Raw genomic sequence first — 24012 nt, 5'->3', positions numbered from 1 at the left:
AATGGGTATGAGGCGATACCCATTGTGGTTTTGATTTGTTTCCGTAACGATTAGTGATGTTGAACTTTTTTTTATATGCTCATACACTGTCTGTCATCTTTGGGGAAATATCTGTTCAAGTCCGTTGCCTGTTTTTTAATTGGGTCTTCATTTTTCATTTGGCATTTACACCTGTAAATTTCGGGGTCTCACAGTTCTGGAAGCCAGAAGTACAAAATCAAAATGTCAGCAGGGATCGTTCCTTCTGAAGTCTGTGATGGAAGGATGTGTTCCAGGCCTCTCTCCTTGGCTTGTATAGGGCTGTCTTCTCTCTGTCTCTTTAGTCATCTTCCCTCTGTGCATGTCTGTGTCCAAATTGTCCTTTTTTATAAGGATACCAGTCACATTGTGTTAGGACCCACCCTAATGACCTCATTTTATCTCTGTAAAGACATGTGTTGGAGGACCCATAGCTACTGTATTAAATTAACAGCATGCAGACTGTGACCTGCTGCAGGAGGAGACACAGCCACCCACACGGGGTCGGCAGGGGGCTCCTTAGCATCCAAGCTGTCACTTTGGGGAAGTGAAAGCCCCAGGGCCGTTTTGAGTGAAGGCACAGTGTCAGTACATTCACACAAAGGAAGTCAAGTCACAAGGTTTGTTACTTACGGGCCCAGAAACGGGCACAGTGATGGGGGGAAGGGCAGTCCTCCGTCCCAGGTCCAGAGAGAGGAGATCAGGGCAGCAAACACCTGTTATTTATAAAGTGGTTGGGGCCCAGGTCACTAACTTTTTACAGGCTCAGCTCTGTTTAAGTGGTTATTTCAAAAGGTGCCCCGGGAAAAGCAAAGTGGGAACTTGTGGCAGGAATTCTAAGCTGTGTCTTTATCTAACTGTCCAGACTGTGGGTGTGAACGGGGTGTCACACTGTCAGATGCCTGGGCAGTAATTCCGAGTAGCTGTTTTCTCATCACAAGACCCTGTCTCTAAATAAGGTCATATTCTGAGGTCCTGGGGGTTAGGACTTCAGCATAGGAATTTTGGGGGACACAGTTCAACGCATAATAGATCCATTTATTCATCTCTCTTCCCTGTTGCTCTGGCTAGAACCACCAGTAGTACAGTGTTGAATAGAAGTGGGCAGAACAGGCGTCCTTGTTTTTGATCTTACGGGGAAAGCACTCAGTTTTTCATCATTAATTTTGTCAGCTGTAGAGTTTTTGTTATATATTCTTTGTCAGGTTGAGGGAGTTCACTGCTGAGAGTATTTATCTGGAATGAATGTTAGATTTTATCTGTTGCTTTTCCTGCCTCTTTGAGATGATCATACGGTTGTTTTGTTTTCATTGTTTGTGTGTTTAAAAGTTTATTCCCTTTTATGATAACACTGACTTAGACAGTTCATCAGAGATTTTCTTTTTAAATGATCTGATTATATAGTGATTTTAATAATTTTTTCTTTCTGTTGATTAGTGAATGAGAGCTACAAGCCTGAATTTATAGAGCTTAAGAGGTGGCTGAAAAATAGGAAGTTTGAAGATCCAAACTTAATACCTGCTAGATTTCCAGGTAAGGTCTGGCATTCAACTCTCATGACCTTTCTCACATGCGATGTGGGCACAGGTGACAGGAAAGCAGAGGTGACTTTTGCAGGTGGGCTGTATTCTCTCTGGGAGCACATCTTGTATTGTGTGTGTATCATGCTTCCTGCCTTGTTATTATAATATTTGTCAAGGTGGATTAACATACTTTACCTTGTTGTAAAAATAATTTAAATGGGCTTGTAAGGAGAAATTCCAAAATGGTGAAATAAAACTAAAGGTTAAAAAAAGGAAATGAGAATAGAAAAATACGGCCAAAGCAGGGATAAGGATAATACATAAAAGCCACAATTATAACATTTTGTACATCTCTCAGAGGTGGGCCGCAAATTAGTCACATCTTTCTAGCAGCCCAGACAATTTATATGATCAGTGAACTGAGTCTTAGTGTTCTGTAAACAAAACTAAATTGTTTATTCAGCCAAAGTGCAAGTATTCTTCGAACTTAGACCTGAGGGAAATGTCTTCACTGGGTCCTCAAAGGGAAGACACTTGTGTCATGTGACCTCATGAGGACCTGTGTCCTCATCAATACACTTACGGTGGTTTCCTGAGACTTTTCAAGTCATGCAGGGTGAGGGGATGATTGTATGGCTCAGGTGAGTTTAGGTGGGAGGTTCCCACCAGCCCGTGGACGTGCTTGTTCTCTGTGTGGCTCGAGGAGAGGAGTCCTGGCGAGGCCTCAGCTAATTCTGCTCCTCAGCTGCTTTGTGGCTCTGCTCCCAAGTGCTGGGGGAGGAGCCCTGTGTGTGGTCATAGCTGTGACAGCCCCCTGAGCAGAGTGGATAAATGTTCTTTTCTGGAAGTTGAGATTGTTATGGAGTTTGGATCAGCATTCTCTTCTGGAACATTCCTTACAGAAGTTGGGCAGCTTGCTGTGGCTATGGGCCTGCATGCAGGGCCACCCAGCTCTGTCCATAAGTGGGTTTGAGGTAACCCTGGGAGGTGCTCTTCAAAAGGATTTGGGGTTTGCTGTGGCACAGAGACAGCTGTGCAGTTAGGGCCATGGAGTGCTGCATCAGGTGCAGGCACTTCACCTGAGAGAAAATTTAAACCATGTTTAAACAGCAGCCTCTGAATGCTGCTGTCAGCCGTTAAAAGTATTATTCAAGTACTTGTTAGGGAATTGAACTTTGAGCAAATTAACTTCCTTATACATCATGCAAGATAAGTGATTTACCAAGTGTGTCCCTGTCATACAGGGTGTCGTGCGGGGTCTCTGCTCTTGCTCCCCACATAAGAACTCAGGACATGATGTGGCCCAAACGGAACACCCACGGAGCCATGGATAGGGGAGTCATATAGTGATATATATGTATGAGAATATAGTGATACTCTCGCTGGCAGCTGGGTTGGAGACACAGGAAGCAGGGGCCACACTATCCACAGCCTGCCGTCCACTTCTTTGCCAACCAACCTCACTTGCTAACTGCAATCTGCCGTACTAACTGCAATCCGCAGTCCACACTCCGCCACTTGCAGGCTCAGCCACCATCTTCTTGCTAGCCCCCATTTTCTGCTAGCGTAGCCACAGCAGTTATATCAGTGGCCAATGGCTTACTGGTTACAGCTGATGGCCAACTAGCCACAGCTGATGGCCATCCAGTCACAGTTGATGGCCATTTACTACCCGAGTGAGCACCTTTCCACGTGAGGCCGAGAGCCTGGAACTGCACTCCTGGCTCTGTCCCCACATCCCTGGTCCAGTGAGGTGAAGTGTGTGAAGTTGTTCCCTGTGTGTCAGTTACACATGATGACTTTGGGCTAAAATACTTCATCTGAGCCATTTTCTAGTAGGGCCACTCCTGCTTAATGATGGTGAACCGTATTTGCCGCTAACAGAATGTTTAACTTCCTGTTTTTGAGTGTCAAGGAATGATCAGCAAAAGCTGATTTTACTGGATAGTTCTTCATGAGACGATGAAGAGAAAGTAGTATGAGGAGTGGATTCATTGTGCCTAAGGCCTTCTTCTCCTTGGGTGTCACTTTGCCTTAAGAAGAACAAGTTTAAAATCTAGCAGGAATTGGCATATGGTTTAAATGGAATGTCAGAAAATAAGTAACCTGTCTATGATTTGGAGCAGTAAAGAGTTACTGCCTTTTTAAAAAGGGGGAACAGCTCTCTCTGGGCCCACCCCCACACTCCGGGTCACAGAGGAGCTAAAGCAGAATGGTGTGGCAGTGATCAGAGCCCACTACATAGAGTTCTTGGGGCGAGGAACCTTCTGTCTTAGCTTGGGCTGCCGAAACAAATGAGCAAGACTGGTAGCTGAACAGTTTGTTTCTCACAGGTCTGGAGGCTGGGAAGTCCAAGATCATGGTGCAGACAGATTCAGTGTCTAGTGAGGACCGATTTCTGGTTTGCCAGTTGCCATCTTCTCGTGTCCTCACATGGTAGAGCGCAGGGAGCGGGCGCAAGCTCCCCGTCTCTTCTTATGAGGGCACTAATCCCTTTCGCGAGGGCTCCACCCTTGTGACCTAATCACCTCCCAAAGCCCCACCTCCTAATGTCGTCGCATTTTTGGTTAGGATTTCAACATATGAACTTAGGGAGACACAGATATTCAGTCCATAACACCTTCCCTAAGTTCTTTATATATCTTTAGCTCTTTTTTTTTTTTAAATTATTTACTTTTTTCAGTTATAGTTGACATTCAATAGTATTTTATATTAGTTTCAGATGTAAAGCATAGTGGTTAGATTTTTATATAATTTATGCAGTGATTCCCGCCCATTAGTCCAGTACCCCCCTGGCACTATACATAGTTGTTGCAACATCATTGACTATATTCTCTATGTTCTACTTAACGTCCCCATGACTGTTTTGTAACTACCAATTTGTGTTTTTTAATCCCTTCACCTTTTCACCCAGCTTCTCACCCCCTCTTCTGGCAACCATCAGTTTGTTCTCTGTATCTATGAGTCTGTTCATGTTTTATTTGTTCATTTATTTTGTTCTTTAGATTCCACATGTATGATAGGACTCCCACATTTATGGGAGTCTGTCAAAATGTATAAAATTCTGGGGAATGAATCTGTTTGTGGAGGGGCGAGGCAAGGCTCCCAAGGTGCTACGTAGCAGGAGTCAGTCTTCATCCTCTCACCTGCTTCATGCTTTGGGAGTCGACCATTTCCTTTTACCACCAAAGCGCTGGCCTTATCTGAGCGTCCCACGGGGGTTCGTGAAGCAGAAATTGGAAGGCAGGGAGAGGTCTGTGAGAAGCTTGACTCTTGTAAGATCCTAAGGGTCACTTCCTACCTTGCCTTAGGAAGTGCGGGTTACTGTGCTCTGTTTTCTGACATTTGAACACTATATTGCAGAAATACAGGTATCTTCCAGATTCATGCCATATGCCAGCTTATGCCCATATATATGTTTGGAGAGACATTTCCACTTAAATTAGCACGAGTCTCTTCAAGGATGGCACCATAGAAACAAAATCCTTTCATTAGTAATTGATTCCTGGGAGGGTTCTGGCCCACTGGGATGCTTGACTCTACCATGGGACACACAGAAAAAACTCAGTAAGGTCTTAAACCAAAAGCGTGTGTCTGATAACAGTATGCTTCTTGGTGGGGGATGTTAGACTCATGAAAGCAAACTTGCCAGACACCGGATGCAGGACGTGAGGCACGAATTCCCCCACCCGCCGGGAGCTCCCAGTGGTCCCACAGACACTGACCTCTGCTGAATTATATTCCCCCCTTAGCCGAGAGAAACAAGGTCAAGAAGTCTGAATTTGAAGAGATGAATACTCTCGACCCTCTTTAATACTTGTGGGTCATACTAGACCTGTGCCTGCCTGAAACGCCATCATCTAACTGCTATAAGAGGGCAGCATCGGGCACAGAGGGGTAACCTGCTGGGTGTCGGTGCTGGTGACAGTGGAGCTGGTGAACTTGCTATTGTGTCTGTGCTCTGGCCAAGGCCGTGGCTCGTGGGCAGCACCTGGTCCTGGATCTGTTCCACCCAGCTCGCTCAGGGAAGGAGAGCACGTCCAATGGGTTGCCTCGTCGGGGAGGGGAGGGGGTAGTCCACAGGCTTTGTGGGACCTGACTGGATGTTACTGGTCAGTCGGAGAGGTCTCAGTCTCATTGCTGGGGAAAGCTGTGTTGTGGTAGTGGGTAAGTATGGTCTGAGGTCTCTGCGGTTGGGTGGGCATTAGGGGTAGGCTGCCCGTACCAGCTGGTAGGCCCCAGGGGAGAGAGTCCAGCTTACAGGCTCCTGTAAGAGACCCAGCAGCAGATCTGTATAAAGCCCGTGATCTTTAGATCGTGACTCTGAAGCTTACTTTGCCCTTCAATGATTACAAAACAAACCCCAAAGGAAGTCGGGACATTTTCCAGAATAGCTTCTTGATCCTCTGGGAATCCAAGGAGGCGAGACTTCAGCTTTGTATAATTTTGAAGTTCGTTCACCTCTTTTGTTCAAAATGGTATCTCTGAGACCTTGAGGATACAGTAGGATTTACTCCTTTTCTGTCTTTGTGTTCCTAGGTACAGGAAGAGGGCTGATGAGCAAAACATCCCTGCGGGTGAGAATTTCTCTCATATCCTTGAAACCCAATGTAGATGTTGCTGCTTTGTTTTGGTGATTTAAATCACGTGAATTAAAAATATTTCAGACATAGAGGCATTTTTTCTATCTAATGGATATGTTTGAGTTCAATTCCGTCTGTTGGAATTAAGTTTGCTGCATATAAGAGACAAACCCAAAGTAACAATGCTTGAACTGAGCAGGAGTTTATTTTGCCATCATGTAAATGAGCCTGGATAGGCAGACCTGGGCTGGCATGGTCCCATGGCTGTCAGAGGCCCTGATTCCTTCTAGCTCTGTACCTATGTCCTTGGAGGGACCCCCACACCCTCAGGTCCCGGGTATAGATCCTGGACCTTGAGCAGCGGTTCCGAGCAAGGGGGTGAGAAAGGGCAGACTTTCTCCTGTCGAGGAAATTCTAGCCCCGTCTCATCCGCCAGTGACCAGGGACATGGCCCAGCTAGCTGTGAGGGAAGTGAGACGCGGGGTCCTTTCCCTGGCACTGTGCTGTTCCAATGGGATTGCAGTGGAGAGGAGAAGGAGAGAAGGCATGTTGGGGCAGGCAGCGAGCAGGCTCCGTCAACAAAGTACAGAAATCAGATCATAGTTTAAACGTGCCAGGGAGGGAGCTGCCCTCCTCTGAGAGGCTGTGCTGAGTCAAGTAAGTAGAAGCTGAGCCAGCAGAGGGAGGAGGCCTCGGAGCCCGTCCTGGCGCCTTCAGCCAGCTGTGGCTCCGGAGGGAGCATGGCCCCAACCCTTTGGGCTTCTGTTTCCTCACCTGGAAAACGGGGAGGTGAATGACGGATGATCTCCAAGGTCTATTTTCCTTCTCCCTGTGCTGTTTTCTGTAAAGCTACAGTTTTCTGCAAGGCTACAAATTCATTCCTTAACTTATTTAAAAATTTTTTATTTTTAATTTCTTAACTTATATAAAACCCAGCTATGTACATATATTTAGCCTAAAGAATGGTAGCTTTTAATGTTGTAATTCTATTATGCTATTTTTATTTTTTATTGTTTAAAAATTTTTAATTGTGGTAAAATGTACATAACATAAAATTTACCGCCTTAACCATTTTGAGGTATACAGCTCAATAGTATGAAGTAATTCACATTGTTTTGCAATATTTTTATTTTTTGAACTGAGGTGTAATTGACTTCATTCTGTAGCAGAATTTGTGGAGGAGAAATAAAGCTCTTATATATACAGCAGTAACTATAGGTTTTGTTTGTTTAGATCATGAAATGATAATTGGCAGTTGCTTTACATGTACTTTAAAAAAGTTTCAAAGGTATGATAGTTCTTTTTTCTATATATTTTTTTTATGTGTACTTTTAAAAGTGGCCTTTTTGTTAAACTTTACACATAATGAAATGCGTAGATTTTAAGTGCCTAGTTTGTTGAGTCTTTTTTCTTCTTCTTATACAACTTTTTTTTTTTTTTTTTTTTTTTAAGGAGGGCACAGCTCACAGTGGCCCGTGCAGGGATCAAACCGACAACCTTGGTGTTATTAGCACCACGCTCTAACCCACTGAGCTAACTGGCCACCGAGAGATTTACCCCAGTCAAGATAAAGAACATTTTATTGTGTGGCTTTTTTTTTTAAATCAGAAAGTTATGGGTGTCAGAACAGGAAGGGATGGTAGTGATCATTCAGCTTAATCTCAAATGACAGATGAAGAAACCAGAAATTGCACCCAGACGATTTTTGTGTGAGATTTTTCACCAGCTTAGATGCCAGTTTGGGGACAGAGTCTCAGAGAGCAGTTTCCAGGTTCTCGGCCTCACGTGGAAAGGTGCTGGCTCGGGTAGTAGATGGCCGTCAGCTGTGGCTAGTTTGCTGTCAGCTGTAACCAGTTAGCCATTAGCCACTGATAGAACTGCCGCGGCTGTGTTGGTTAGTCGGTCGGTTGGTAGGTAGGCAGAGAAGCGGACGGCAGGTTGCAGGTCGTGTGGATCCAGCCTTCAGAGAGACTATAGTGGTATATGACTCCCCCTACCTATGGCTCCCTGCGTTGGAGCAGCCTGGCCTGCATCTGCTGACTCCGCTCCTTGGTGGTCTGTGGGTGGGTTGTCCTGGGTTCTTAATAGGTGATGGTGGAATTAAGGACTTGAAAAGACACATACTCACGTGTCCTTCCCAAAGCACGGGCGTTCTAAACTTTCCTTTCTCTTTTGATAAGGAGGGACAGGTGATTATTTCGTTGCCCGAGAGTTGCCTGCTCACTACGGACACAGTGATGAGGAGCTACTTAGGGGTGTACGTTGCTAAGTAAGTGACCACTCACAGGCTCATCTGGTGCAGGAGCTTCTCCTTTGACGTCTGGGTCCTTGGCCAGTGTGTCACCTAAGGCAGGGTTCAGTAGGAGCAGCCCCTTTGCATAGGCAGCAGACATCGGAAATGATGTCTATGAAGTTGATGCTTAATTCATTGTAAACTGCATTTTAAAGGTCTTTAATCGGCTGCCTGGGATGTGGGTTTGAATCCTGCTCTATCGCTTACTAGAAAATGAAGACTAAATGGGATAATAGAGGTACATCATGGCGGGGTGTCTTAACTCATAGTAGCCTGTTCTCCTTCCTCATAGTAGAGCTTGACAATAAGTACTGTCTTTTATTTTTACTCTTACTGTACTCACTTGAATTCTCTTTCAACTATGAAGTGCTGTTGACGTTATGAAAGTGTCAGTGTTCCTTAGCGTAGAAGAGGGGAGGTCGGCCTGGGAGTGGGGACTGTCTGGCTCATCTTACAGCGGCCTCTGTTTGGGGGCTTTCTGAGGACAGCGTGGGTGAAAGCCTCAGCAGGAGGCGTTTGTAAATCTTGAGGCTTGAAAGATTGTATCGCTTCTTAACCCAGGGTAAGTTCTGGGCTTTCCCCTCTGGCTGACGTATATTTATTGGCCTGAGGAGAAGCACGGATGCTCTTAGTATTAATGTTTTCTGTATCATTCTGAAATTTTGAGTTGAATGTATGGTAATACAAGAATCTGAAACTTTGAAGAATTAATGTAAAGTTTTTCTAAATACATTCATGCAACCTGAGATCTTTATTGGTCACAAATAAAAATGCCGCGATGTATAATTTGCAATAGAGTGGGTAAGTTTAGGAACAAAAGCTTTAGAACTGTAATAATATATAATGAGCTTTTATTGTTAGGTTGGTGCAAAAGTAATTGCGGTTTTTGCATTTATTTTTAACCTTTTAAACCACAATGACTTTTGCACCAACCTAATGCCATGTATACTTTTCCGTCTAGGTTAGTACCATACAGTAGAACGTATGCAGTGATAGAAATGCTGCACTCTGTGTTGTCCAGTGTGGCAGCTAGTAGCCACGTATAGCCGTTGAGCATTTGAAATGTGGCTTGTGTGACTGAGGAATTGAATTTTCAACATTTAATTTTAAATAACTAAAATTGAAATACGTAACTACTCATACCCAGTGGATGGGGCAAGTCTAGGTTCTTTCCACCAATTTTTCCCCCCAAGTTTTATGTCATTACCCAAATGAAACAAGTGGACTTCCAAAAGCTTTATAACTGGAGAACCAAGTTCGGAGCAAAGAGGCGTTTGCAAAGAAAAGGAATCTCTTGCAAACAAAGCTGGGTTAGTGAGTCAGCTCCTTTATCGGTGTGACTTGCTCAGAGCACTTGTATTTGGGGGAAGCTAGGGAGAGGAGAACCTCGGGGGAGGAAGATCCCCCTCAGTGCATTATAGAAACTGGGTGTCCTGACGCTGTGGCACAGTCCCTCTGGGAGCAGAGCAAACCTCTAGGATGTCTGCATCTTTTGCTTACCCCATATTTTGAATAAAAGTAATTCCTTTAATCTGGCTTTTCATTGTAAAAGGTGGCAGCCTCCTCCGTCTCCACTGCTGGCTCTGTGCACCTTTTTAGTTGCAGAAAAGCATGCTGGGACTCGTTCTCCCTGGAAGCCTTACCTGGAGATTTTACCGAAGGCCTACACCTGCCCTGTTTGTTTGGAGCCGGAAGTGGTGAATCTTCTTCCCAAACCTTTGAAGGCAAAGGCCAGAGAGCAGAGAATCCGTGTGCAGGAGTTCTTTACTTCCTCCAGAGACTTTTTCTCCTCCCTGCAGCCTCTGTTTTCTGAGGCTGTTGAGAACATCTTTAGCTACAGCGCCCTCCTGTGGGCGTGGTGCACCGTCAACACCAGAGCTGTGTACATGAAGCTCGGGCGGAGGCAGTGCTTTTCTGCAGAGCCAGACATCTGTGCACTCGCCCCATACCTGGATCTGCTGAATCACAGCCCAGATGTCCAGGTGAGAAGTTGACATGTTCCGTTTCGATAGGAAGGACTGCGATATGTAGAACCTATGACTTTGAATAGTGAGTGAAACCACCAGGAACGGTGTAGCTGGCTTTAGGTAACCCTACCTGCCGTCAGGTATGCGCCTGTCCCCTCCGGACCCCATTTTCCTTCCTGGTATCCTTTTCCTTTGCCCAGGTTTCCCTCAGGGCTCTGAAGGCCCACAGATCCTGGTGCTATATCCGCTGGGTGGGCTTAACCAGCTGCCGGCCCCTCCCTCCCTCACCTTGGTGCAGTCTTCCTTCCTCCTTCTAGAACTGTCCTGCGCCCTTTTAAACTTGGTGGCCTTGCTGTCAGCTGTCATCTTGGCAGTCATCGCTGATTGACCTGCTCCTGCACGCTCTGAGCTCTGCAGTCTTAGAGGACAGGGACTTTGCCTTGTTCTTCTTTGTAATCCCAGTGCTCAGCGCAGGGCCTTGCACATAGTAGGCTTTCAGTAAGCCTTTATGGAATTTGTAGGGAAAAGGAGTCTGGGAAGTACTTGATGAATCCCGCTTTGGGGGACGGTCACAGATGTCGTGTTCCCTAGGCCCTCTCCGGCACATAAAGGAGGTGATTATATGCTGGGGGAAGGCCTGGCCTTGAGGGCGAAGGATGTCCGCGGTCCGCTCACCTGTAAGCCATGCCGGTATCCTCGGGGGCACCTGGCCGGGACCCAGGCTCATGCTGTCCTCTTCGCACCCCACGTTCCCCTGAGAAGATGGATGATGCCTGGGTAGTCCGCTGCCAGTGAGAGGAGCACGTGGGGAGGTCCTGCTCTCACTGTGTTTTCTGACGCCAGGACGCTCTCCTGACTTGTCTGCTGTTACTTCTACAAGAACATGCGTTTCTAACAACATTACGCAAAGGAGGCCAAGATTAGAAGGGTCTTTCTGTGGTTGTCAATGAAATAATGTCTGGGGCGTGTAGTACAATAGGGTCTTGTATAGAGGGGCTCAGCCAGGCCCCGCTGGTGTGACTTTAGTTTTACGGGGCTGTTAGTCATTTAGGAGTGTAGGGGCACTGCATACTGCAGCTGTGGGCATGTGGCTGAGGGCCCTGGAAAGGCCTCAGATATTTCCTTTCTGGCCCTTACGGCAAAAGCTTACCGGCCCACGGTCCAGAGTGCATGGCCGCTGGCTTTTGGCGTGAAACTCCAACCCATGGCCCTGATCTGTTGTGATGGCACCTGGGAGGGATTTCATTCAGCCTGGTACTCATCCTCACCGCACTGGGACCTGCTGCTAAGTAAGGAGGCCTCAGTGCTTGCACCCACTCCCTACTGTGGGGAGCAGTTCCGTCTTCTTGGTCTTTCCTGTATACCTATCATCTAACAAAATTGTCACAAAAATTCATATGACAGTGTCAGCCAACGTCATGCTGCTCGAAGGCTGGGTATTGTAAGACCTGAAATTTTAGGTGCTGCCTTGACATCTTTGGGCCTCACAGGGCCCAGAGCCTGACCGGATACTCCCCCACCTGGCAGGAAAGGCTTCCCACCTGGCTTGTTGCTCCGTCAGCCAGACTAGCTACACCCCACCTGGTCCTCAGCCTAACAGGTTTCACCTGCCAGCCCTCGAAATTATTCAAACAAGCTAATCACATCTTCCCCGGGAACCAGGAGAACTAGTAACCTCTTGTACTACAAAGCCCGCTCCTCATGGCCCCTGCTGGCCACTCTGCTCCTGAGTGCAGCCCTGTGTCGTCCTCCATGGCACACTGCAGCTTCGCCCCGCCAGGCTGTACATGTGCCGGATAAACTGCTGTCAGTTGCATCTGTCCCTTGTCAGGTGGTGTGTGTTCGGCCGTCCTCAGAACCCTGGACAGGACTCCCTCCCTCACCAGTGCGGTGAAGTCGAGGTGAACAAAGGCACAGACATGGCATTTGGTCCACATGTGGTTAAATTCAGTGATGGGTGTTTGAAAGCTACATCTGGCTTCAATCGGAACAGTAACTTCATCTTTTTAGTTTTACTCTTTGCGTTTAAAAAAAATCTTTTAACGGTTTTCCTTTCAAGGTAAAAGCAGCTTTTAATGAGGAAACTCGCTGTTATGAAATCAGAACAGCTTCCAGTTGTAGACCGCACGAGGAGGTGTTCATCTGCTACGGCCCTCACGATAACCAGCGGCTGCTCCTGGAGTATGGATTCGTTTCCACGCGTAATCCTCATGCTTGTGTTTATGTCTCCAAAGGTTAGAATTAACTTTGGTTCTTATCACAAAGTGACACAAATTTTTTTTCTCCATTGCAGATGTGGTTATTTTAAGTTTTAATAAAAATGGCAAATCTTAAAATGCATGTCATTTATTTTCCCCGAGGTAGGGCTAGCCTTACTCTTACTGACCACACGCTTTCAGTATTGAAGTAAAAACAATAAAGCTTTGATCGATATTGAGGATAAGAACTGAGAATGGCTTTATTGCATTAGGTGAGACAATAGAATGGAAGGCAAGGAAGACTGCTAAGGACATAAATACAGTTTTAATAGATGGAAAGAAAAGGAAATTTTTTGTGACAGACACAACATTTTAGTGACAGAGACATTGTCACTGTCCCTGACTAGGATTAGAGAGCAGCCAATAGAAAATGTTAAGCACCTAGTGTGTGGAAGGTACTGTGCTAATCACAGGGATAGATGGATCACACATGCCTTGTTTGGGGGTTTAATGCCATGATGGACTATTGATTTCACTTATGTTCCTTTATCGTCTAGGTAGCCATTATCATTGGTATTGCTATTTTTTTTTATTATTGTTAGTTTCAGGTGTACAAAACAATGTAATACTTAGACGTTTACACCCCTCACAAAGTGATAGCCCTTTCCCCCATTCTACCACCTCTCTGACATCGTATATAGCTGTTACAATACCATCGACTCTATTCCCTATGCTGTGCTCCACATCCTGTGACTATATATAAAATTATAGTTGACATTCAGTATTATTCAGCTTGACAGTGCAGTGGTCAGGCATCTACACCATCCATGAAATGGTCTCTCTAATAAGTGCAGTGCCCATCTGATACCCTGTTTTGTAGTGTGTCAGATGGGTATTGCTATTTTTAAAATAATAATTGAGCTCTTCAATTTATGCTATGAAAATTCCAAATATAGTATGAAAAACAGTGCATCGCAGGCTGATTTTAACCCTCCTTCTCCTGAAGCAGCAGAGACAGTTTTCTAGGTTATGAAGACCTGGCCAGAGATTTACTGAGAGTATAACTTGAGGTAGTTTTAATATAAGTTCTGATGGAAATAGAAACTCGATCGAGGTGGTACTACACCATCCTTTAGGTTGAATAATGTTATTTATCAAAATAAAATAGGAAGCAAAAACGACCTGGCTGGTTCTTTTAGAAAACTAGCTTTGAGATTAGCCTCATATAATCAGAATAACTTTAATATTGGTGACCATGAAATACTGATTTGTGAACAAAATTTATGTGTCAGTTATTTTTACATTTGGAAAAGAAAAACAAATATAAAAAGAAAATTTAAAAATAGAAAAATCCCTCATTACTTTATGGCTCCAAGTAACTGTTAATTTTTATATTCACTTTCAGTTGTTTATGATTGCAATCACTAATGTCCAGACAGTTTTGAATTCTGGCTTTTTAAAAACTTAATACTGGAAACATTTCCTCGTGTTTGTACAGAGCCTACACTCTTGGTGATGTAACTTCCCAGCAGTCCTGCTGATGGCTTAGTGACCTGCTTTTGTTGGTCGGTTTGCTTAGTGTCCGCATGAGCTGGGATTGTGGGTGTTTGGTTCCCTGCCCTGGAATTCTTGTAGCTTTTCAAGGGCTAATTATGATCTCACTGAGTTGGACCTGAGTATTTTTTTTTTTTTTTGGTATGAATTAGGCAAACTGTTTACTTATGTCTTGTTTGCTAAGCTGAGAAGGAAAGGTCTATACTTTTGTCTGAATTACACCCTAAATCTCAGTCTGATTTTTTTTTTTTATGTAGATATACTTGTTAAGTATCTTCCATCAACAGATAAACAGATGAACAAAAAGATTTCCATTTTAAAGGATCATGGCTTTATAGAGTAAGTGTTTCTTTCTCTCAAAATTATTCCTTCAGAAAATTTTGATAAAAAATTGAGGGTTAGGGTTTCTAGAGGTGTGACATACCTCCTGACTGTACCACTTGACAGGTAGGTATTTATTGAGCACTTACTATGTGCAGTAAATTGTGTTTGATGTTGTGGGGCACACAACGAGTGGAAGATACTTTTCAAGAAACTTTGTTTCTTTGCCCTGTACATGTTGGAAACATAAGGTACCCACTTGAAATATTAAATTACTGTACCGGAAAAGAGCCCTGAATGGATTGATTGGTGGCCCAGCTGTTTGTCTCTGACCTGGGGTGGGGTGGGACAGCACTAGGCTCCTCCTGGGGCCAGGGTGGCCTCAGTCACCCACCTGTGGGGCAGCCAGGTGATCCCAGCTGAATGGGATAAACAAGGTTCAAGGCTCTCCCTTTCAAATATTCTTCTGTCGATAAAACTAAGCTTTCATCCAGCCTCAGTATGAGGGCAGTCTAGCTGTAGTGGTTGCCATTTGATCCCAAGGATAACGTAGATTCTTCATCATTTATCTCACTTGACCTGTGGCCCTGTGGCACGTGCCTTCCAGCTGTGGCCTCCTTATCCAAGTTCAGCTTCTTAGCCAAAATAAATTGGAAAATCCTCTTTTTTTTTTCTTTCTTCTTTTTTTATTTTATTTTTAAAAGAATTTTCTATAAATTTTCAGAATTTTCAGGCTCTATTCTTAAGTGTTTGCAGACTTATTTTTTTTTTTTTGTCTTTGTGACCAAGATCAGAGGTTATGTAATGTTTAGTACCCCTTTAAAAAAAGGTTGGCCTCCTTAGCCATTTGCCATGGTGTCGTGAAGTACTGAAATGACAGATTTGTCCTTGCTTTTTTACTTTAGAAACTTGACATTTGGATGGGATGGACCATCTTGGAGGCTGCTCACAGCTCTTAAGTTGTTATGCCTGGAAGCTTCAGAATTGTAAGTTTCACGTGTGTTGGTCACGAACTGTAGTTATAATCTGGAATGCAATTGTGCATATTGGGGTTGCTTATTCTTTAGGTAACTTGCCCATGTGGTGAGTGTTTCAGTTCTAAGTTTTCACCACTTCTGGAATTCTGGTTTTAGCATCATAATCAGAGTGCATGGTCCTGGGAACTTTGTCCCAAGACCCCTGGTGACATGCCTCCCGTTGTGGTGTTCAGGGGAAACACGTCCAAAGGGTGTGTATGGGCCCTGTTCAGAGGAAGCGCTCTGAGTAGGTAGTTTTTTCCCAGGAGCAAACAGAGCTCCCGATGAAGGGCCCCCCTGGTTCTGCCCCAGGGGCAGCTCAGACCTCTGGCCCTGGGGAGGCCTGGGTGTTTCTCTGGGGGGTCAGGTGGAGGGGCCCCTGATGGACACCGCAGCCTGCGGAGATCCTAATGTTTCCTGAGCCTTTGGGTCCTCAGCTCATACAGCTGTGTGTGCCCAGCCCACAGCTCCTTCAGCCTGGGCTTGTCAGGGGGCCGGGGAGTAATGCCCACTATGGAGCAGAAGCTCAGGTGAGGAAACCGTATGTGGGGAGGACTTCCTGGAGGTGGTGGGCCCCATCCTAGAGCAGCTAGGAGGACTCAGTGAGAAGATGCCTGGAAATCACTCTGAGCATGGAGCCCAGAAGTAGCTGTTGCTCATTTAATGAAGCCTGTTACGTTGTTATGATACTGCTTCCTTGTTCTTCTGTAGGAACTTGGAGAAAATTACTCCCTGGTCTCAACACCAGAAACTGCTGTTTATTCTCAGCAGATGGTGTATTTGTCTTACAGACACCGTGACTTTGTATCTGGTGTGTTTCCCTCCTTATTGCTCACTGGGAAACCCAGAGGCAGATTTGCGGTCCACTGAATGTGCAGGATTTTAAGGCAGCCATGTATCCTGGCTGCTGTGTCTTACCTTCCCTCCTCTCTCTTTTGTCTTGTTTCCCTGTCTACTCATCTTGCATTTATTTTATCTCGTGTGTACCCATGTAAATTTCTTAATATCCTCTTGGAAAAAGTTATGAGTTCTTTTCAGGCACGTCAACCTCAAATGAAATACAACAGGATGTTTTCCTGAGGTCATCCTGAGGCTTCTCTTTTTCCCTTTGAGTTATTTCGAACTGTTTGGAGGGGTGTGGCAGAGAGAGAGAGAAAGAGAGAGAGAGATTTCTGCCTCTCATGGGGGGTGGTGGGGGATGGGTGTGTGTGTGTGTGTGTGTGTGTGTGTGTGTGAGATTTTTGCCTCTCATTAGCTTTGCCACTTAGGGTGAGTTCTTTACCGGTCCCGATTCTCAGTTTCTTTGTGTCTAATGTGGGGATAATAATGTTGCCTTTGCTAGATGATTGTGAAGATTAAATTAGATACGATTATGTATGAAACACGGTGCCTGGCGCATAGTAGTTTCCTTCCATTCTTTCCTGAGAACTCATCTATTCCTGAGGTTTCATCTGTTCTCCATAAAGCTAAAGACATCTGAGACTTTATTGCCTTTGTGGCTGCTCAGCTGTTCTGAGTTTCTACTGAGTTTCTAAGCACCTTCTGTATACTTCCACTCGGATACTGCAAGTCTTGCCCCTTCTGAGCTGCTTCCACTTCAGATTCTCCATGTCCGGAATCTGTTCTTCCACCCCCTTCTTGGCATAGAGCTGCTCTGCCACCTTCCGGGTCGGCATCCTGCTGTGGCTCCCTCCCTCTCGCCTACCCTGAAACCCTGCACTCTGCCTGCAGATCTGGCCCCACCTGCCCTCCGAACCGCATGGCCTCTGAGCCCCCGTAGTTCAAAACAGGAATGAGCTGCGTGCAGAGAAGGGCTTCACTTAGAGTCCTCCTTCGATCCTCAGAGCATCTTCCTTTGTGAAATATGTTCCATTCAGTTTGCCATGTTTTATGAAAGACTGTCACTCAGAGAGGACACTCTGCCGCCTTTTGCTCCTTAGGCCTTTTGGCTGTGGACTCACCATCCTGTTCTGCCTCCTTCTGTATTCCCGTGGCTGGTGGAGGTGACTGACCACCTACTATGTGCGTGACACAGGATTGCGTGATAATAAAAGAGTGTCAGTCCCCTCTCTTCTTACTCTCAGCCACTGCATATATGTGGTGGGAGTTAGGGAAGCTGCGTATGAACGAGTTTTATTACGCTTCTGGAAAGGTAGGAGAGGAATGTGTGTGTGGTGTTGGGTGTAGAAGCCTTCTCTGCTTTTTGTGAGCCTGCTGAAATGACCTCACTGAACATTTTGGTTCTAGTACATGCTGGAAAAAAGTACTTCTTGGGGAAATAATTTCAGATACAAATGAGAAGACAAGTTTGGACATAGCCCAGAAAATATGCCATTATTTCATAGAGGAGACTAATGCTGTGCTTCAAAAGGTATGTTTCTAGAATTTTGCATCTTTTTCTTACAGGAGTTGTTTGTCCTATACATGTTGGGTGGGGCTGCTACCCCTCCTTAGGGCGTTGTTTAACGGCTTAAATGAACACGGATGCAATCTATTTTGCTGACTGTTAGCCTTGTGTCTGCATCTTTTAACAGGTAAAATTGTTGCATGAATTCTTGGTAATAGATATTTAAGTACTCTTTCCCTTTTAGTTTTATTTAGTAAATGTTTTAATTAAATGAGAAATCAGCTCATTTGAATGAAAACATTACTGGGATTACAAAATGTAATGAACCTTGATGACATTGTGCTAAGTGAAATAAGCCGGAATACAAGAAGACAAATACTCCAGGATTCCACTTACGTGAGATGTCTAGATGACGCAAACTCATGGAGACAGAAAGTGAAGGTTACCAGGAGCTGGGGGGAGGGCGAAGTGGGAGTGATTGTCTAGTGGGCACAGAGTTTCTGTTTGGAATAACAGAACAGTTCTGGAGTTGGACAGTGATTATGGTTACATAACGTGTACTTAATACCCCTGAATTGTACATTTAAAAGTGGTCAAAATGGTAAATTTTAATTTATGTATATTTCATTACAATAAACATTTGTTTCAAAATAACTTCCAGGTTTCTCATATGAAAGACGAAGACGTGGCTTTGGTAAACCAACTAACTTTGGTGGAAACACTGTGGATAGAAGAGCTAAAGATTCTCCAGACATCTGCTGAGCTCCTACATAATTTGCAAACAGCTTTTATGTAACTTCACTGAAGTGCTTTTGATCACCTCCTATGGTGGGTGTGATGACTTAAACATTTTTTTTTTTTTTTTTTTTTTTTTTTAATTTATTGGGGTGACAATTGTTAGTAGAATTACATAGATTTCAGTTGTGCAATTCTGAATCACATCATCCATAAATCACACTGTGTGTTCACCACCCAGAGTCAGCTGACTTAAACATTTTAAAACTAGGTTTACTTTATGTAGAATCATGTATAGTCAATGGATGGTTTCTATTAAACAATTACATACTTAATCCTGTTCCTTTAACTTTTTCCGGTCCGTGGGATGGAGTGGTGGCCCCTAAGACCTTGAAGGGTATCTGCAGGGGACAGAGCAGATGCTGGGGACCCCGAGCTGTAAGTGAGGATGGATTTGCTGTGCTAATGGCACTTCTCGTATCTCAAAATAAACAGCCGTCCTGAAGGAAGAAGTCTGAGAAAAGGACTGAACATGAGGGGAGAGGGAGGTGGTGAGGGACCAGGGTCAGCCGGCCTCCGTGTGTGGTCTTTCACTGGGTGTCCTGCTTCTTATCTGACTCAGCAGCTGGAAAAGGGCAAGAAGCTATGCTTCTCTCCTCCTCTGATCCCACTGGGTTTAGGGGTGCCCTGGCGGTGGGTGGCTTTGGAGGGGGGAGTCGGGGGCAGCGCTCTGCCATCCTGGGTGCCAGCCGGGCTTCTGCTGCTCTGAGCTAGGTCAGATCACTTGGAATTTTCCATGCTTGATTTCCAGTCTGAGAATGAGATTGTTGGGCTGGAATGGGGTTCCCTGTGCTGCAGCCCATTGCTCTCCCAAACCCTACCCACCTGTGGCACCTGTGGTAGGCAGAGGCCCCAGGTGGTACTGTCCCTCCTCCTCCCAGCCGCACTGCTCTCTCAGAACCAGGAAATTAGATGATGAGAGGGACCATCCAGTGCTGACTGATTTTTATGAACGGACAGTTAATTAGTCGTTACTAAATAAAGGAGAAAGCTGGAGCCTGCCTCCTCAGTCCTCCCTCTATTTCAGTTTTCCAGAATGTGTTTAAATCTCTCGTCACCACCGTCCGTCCACCGTGCTCTTTGTGGTGGGTGTCTAACTCTTTTATTCTGCTGTATTTCTCTCATTTTAATGGGGGTATTGGGAGGATTAGGAGAAACATTTTTGTGGTCCGTTGGACATTTTGAATTATATTTAAAAAATGCTTTCTTTTTTAAATTATAAAAGCATTTTAGGCTATCGACTTCCCTCTGAGTACAGTTTTTATATAAAGTGTGCTCTGATGAGTACTTGTTAGATCTTGGCTCTGGATTTATACTTTTCACAGCGTTTCCATGCCTGTCAATTAACATTCAGGACAACTGTGTGTGATTCGGGGGGTCTGAGTAGGTATCATGTCATTGTCACAGAAGCAAATATGTGCTTATTTTAAAAACTGGACCACACTGACACACGAGACCATAACATTTATTAAATATTAGTAATACTGCAAGGCCTTTATGTGCAGTGTTTTTTTCCCTGTCTCTTTTATTTTATTAGATTTAGGTGCACAAAACAAAGTACTAGTTAGACGTGTATCATTTACATCCCTCACGCTGTGTCAGCCTCCCTCCCCCATCCACTATCCCTCTTACATCTATGTGCAGTATTTTATTTAAGCCTCGCGACTACCCTACTTTAACAATAAAGGGGTGAAGAGATTGTCTGAGATTGCACACCTAGTACGCGGTAGAGGGAAATGCCCACTCAGCGTGCCCTCGGACCACTGCCCACAGCGTTGCTGTGTCTGTGTTCAGAGTTTGCCGTGCTGTCCTGACAGGCGGATGAGTTCATGGTTCCACGCCTTCATCTCCATTTTCAGCGGGCGTGGTACGCGCAGAAAGGGGAGCTGCTTGACCTCTTACACAAGCATTAGTGTGCATTGCAGATGCACTCCTCCTCGCCGGGAGACGGCAGAGGGGTGGGCATTGCTCTTCCTGCTGAGAGCAGCCTTCTTAGCAGGCCCGGGTCCGCACGGGGTCCTCACTGCAGCAGGAAAGGCAGGAGGTGGGCGCAGTGCGGGCCCAGGCCGGCTTGTCCCTGGAGAGAGAGGGGTCTTGTCGGGAAGTGAGGGGCTTGGCGCTCTGCTCTGTGGACACAGCTGCTCAGTGCCCCGTCCCTTGCCCATGTGGCATTGCGGTAGGTGTCGGAGGAGCCTCCTGGGGGCACTTTTGGGGTTTCCAGGAGAAGGTGCGCTCCTGGCCTCTCACACCCCGAGGCAGAGCTTATCTAACTGCTGACTGGGGAGGAAGGACTGGCCACAGTGCACGCCCTTCAGCCTCACTCCTGGAGCCTTTCCGGCTAGGCCTCCAGCACAGCTGGGCCTCAGTGGGATGTCTGCTTGATTCTGGGGTTCGGTGTAGGTAAACTGGCCTAAAGCCACCGTCATAGTTTGACCTCTAGCCTTACTCTTTTATGTTGTATCCTTTTGGGAATCAGGGTGGGAAGAGGGGGGCACTTCCGCTGTAACTCTCAGTGGGCTTTGGCCTCCAGGGACCCCTGGACATGTCATGCAGGGGCTGGAGCTGTGGAGGGACTGTCCAGGCTGGGGCGGGCTGGGGCCTGCTCGTCCTGCCCCAGACTATGCAGGGGCTGCCCCAGTCAGACACATTGCGCAGAGTCCTGCTTTCTCTCTTGGGTTTTCCTTCTTCCCCAGAAATCGAATTCATCTCATTACAGAGCACAACGAAACCCAGTGAGTGGGGCCCATTGACCTCAGAAGGCAGGTAGCGTTAGAAATAAAACATTTTCAGTATTATATCTTGAATATTTATTCTTGTTCATATAGATAGTAGGTGTTGACTTTATTTTTTAATAGCTACAGTGGAATATGCTGTACCATAGGTCTGCAAACTTTTTCTATAAAGGTCCCAGAAGTAAATATTTTAAGCATTCTGGGCCATACAGTGTTTGTCCCAACTCTACTGAGTGGCAGCCACAGACAGCGTGCAAACGAGCTGCAAGGCTGTGTTCTAGTACAACCTTCGTTACTAAGGCAGGCCACAGGCCGGAATTCACCAAGCCCTGCTGTACCATACTTTACTTTTTCTGTCCCCTAGTCGTGGACGCCTTGGACCTAAATATATTCATTCCTATTGGAAGTTGCTTTACACATTTAGAAAATAAAGCCCTTAATATGAACAACTTTGCAGACCCATGTGGTAATTGTGCTTTAGTTGTCTAGTGATTAGAAAAAAATACACAATGACAAAAAGCAACTGCTCAGAGACACTTACAAATGAGAAATCTTTCATCATTTGCAGCAAATCTTCGTTTATTTGAAAGAATAGTGTAAGACTCGGTTTGTAGACAACGCTTGGTACCGTGTTTTCCCGAAAATAAGACCGGGTCTTATATTCATTTTTGCTCCAAAAGACGCATTAGGCCTTATGTTCAGGGGATGGCCTCCTGAAAAATCATGCTAGGGCTTATTTTCCAGTTAGGTCTTATGTTTGGGGAAACACGGTATGTGTATGCAGTCAGACTCCTTGCCAGAAAGTTCCTTGAGAGGCTGTCCGCTGCCAACAGGGGAAACCTGTTTCCAGGCCCACTGCTGCCTCGCTTGGCTTGTCCCTGCCGTCTCTGTGAGCCCCAGCAAACCCATCTCTACCCCCAGGGAGGCGCCTGTGCATCCCCTTTACCAGGGACACCAGTTGTTTTTCCTGGTCTCTGACTTGCCACCCCTTCCCATCCCCATTTTGCTTCTTCCTCCTTTTGCTTCCTTGCACGTTGGGCGTGCCTAGGACACCTACCCCTTGTTGGTATCTGGGTGTGGAGTCAGTGGCTGGTAAACCTCCTTCTGCTCATTAGCCCGAGGGGACAGACACTAAGAAGCTAAGTAGGATTCGAGGCATTCTACAAGTCTCGAGCTAAAAATAGAAGAGGTGCCCTCAGCCAGGGGCACTTGAAATGCTTCTGCCTGAAGGTGGAGACTGGTCAGGACTTTAGGGCATCAGAGCTGTAATTCTGTGACCGGGGCTTTCCCTGAAGCACCTGGTCACCCGCCCTCAGAGGGGCCATGGGGGTGCAGAAGTTGGGAATGTTTCAGCTCCTCAGTTGGTGAACAGCAGCTGCCTTCTGTGTGGAAGGTCGATGTTGAGCAGTAAGTTTTGTCCTGAAGAGGAACTTGTAACAAAGCCTTTATTGGTGGGTCAACTGACATTTGAATATAGAGCTTTGTCACCATGTTGGTTCACTTGGAAAATAGCTTTCTTTTATAGATCCACAAAGCCACCTGTGAATGAAAGGGAACGCAAACATTAGGAGGCCTAATGCACTTTTCTACAGCCAGCCCGTGTGCCACACACAACAGTGCCACTGTGCCACACGCCAGTGTTACATCACACTCAACAGTGTCATTGTATCACACGCAACAGTGCCTGTGTGCCACATGCAGGTGTTATGTCTCATACAGCAATGCATGACATACAGTGCCAACATACTACATACTTCAGTGGCATGGTACCACACACGACAATGCAATGTATGACACACAGCAGTGTCAGTGCAGCATGTGTGACAGTGTAGTACCACAGAGCCGTGTCAGTCACCACGTACAGCACTGCCACCTGCTCGGCACCCTGTCACCTTGCAGAGGGCTTTTCTCTGTCTTTATCACTCTGTTGTAACCTTTCCTTGGGGGATATATTCATGTTGAATATTCCATGAGATTTTTAACATTAGGCTGTGAGTAAATTTTAAAGAACTACTCACAAAAATACAGTAGCATTTAACAAAAATAGAAGATTGCCGCTTCACACCCACGAGGACAGCTGTCATCAAAAAGACAGATGCTAACAAGTGTTGAGGGTGTGGAGAAAATGGGGACCCCATACACTGCTGGTGGGAGAGTAACGTTGGGTAACTGCTGTGGAAAACAGCCTGGCAGTTCCTCAAATGACCCAGCACCTCCCCTCCCAGGTTCATACCCAAGAGAAGTGAAAACACGTCCCCACAACCTTGAGCGTGGATGTTCATAGCAGCACAATTCATCACAGCCCCCAACCCAAATGTCCATCAGGGGATGAAGGGGTGAAACGTGTTCTCTCCAGAAAATGGAATATTATTCTGCCAGAGGAAGGACTGAAGTACTCGGGCGTGCTACAACACGGATGAACCTTAAAGACATGCCGAATGGAAGAATCCAGAAACAAAAGACCACATACGATTTTATGTATAGGGAATGCTCAGATAGGCAAATCTACAGAAATGAAGTAGATTAGTGGTTGCAGTGGGGTGCGGTGGGGTGCTGGGGGGTTTGGAAGGTGAGAGCTAAAGATTTTGGGGTTTCTTTGTGGGGTGATGAAAATGTTCTAAAATTGTGATGGTTGCACAACTCTGAATATAGTGAAGCCCATTCA

General features: G+C 45.6%; 1 protein-coding gene across 18 annotated transcripts in view; it reads left to right on the top strand.

The window, feature by feature from the left end:
* SETD4 (SET domain containing 4) overlaps positions 1-23707 on the top strand; it is a 43083-nt gene extending 19376 nt beyond the window's left edge. For 9 of the 18 annotated variants that reach the window (XM_033125982.1, XM_033125973.1, XM_033125942.1 and 6 more), the window contains 10 exons: positions 1456-1551; positions 6081-6118; positions 8305-8393; positions 9970-10399; positions 12444-12618; positions 14394-14475; positions 15363-15443; positions 17721-17844; positions 18482-18668; positions 18814-19185. In XM_033125982.1, the coding sequence (XP_032981873.1) occupies positions 1456-1551; positions 6081-6118; positions 8305-8393; positions 9970-10399; positions 12444-12618; positions 14394-14475; positions 15363-15443; positions 17721-17844; positions 18482-18616 (1250 nt within the window). In that variant the 3' untranslated portion in view covers positions 18617-18668; positions 18814-19185. Of the gene's footprint in view, positions 1-1455; positions 1552-6080; positions 6119-8304; positions 8394-9969; positions 10400-12443; positions 12619-14393; positions 14476-15362; positions 15444-17720; positions 17845-18481; positions 18669-18813; positions 19187-23572 lie in introns of those variants that run through there. The other 9 variants (XM_033125985.1, XM_033125953.1, XM_033125987.1 and 6 more) reach the window with 7 other exon arrangements.
* Positions 23708-24012: the final 305 nt, after the last annotated feature.

Source organism: Rhinolophus ferrumequinum, chromosome 2 (genome assembly GCF_004115265.2).
Source record: "Rhinolophus ferrumequinum isolate MPI-CBG mRhiFer1 chromosome 2, mRhiFer1_v1.p, whole genome shotgun sequence".
NCBI lineage: Eukaryota > Metazoa > Chordata > Mammalia > Chiroptera > Rhinolophidae > Rhinolophus > Rhinolophus ferrumequinum.
Note: the sequence above shows the minus strand (reverse complement) of the source record. Positions and strands in the feature narration are given on the sequence as shown.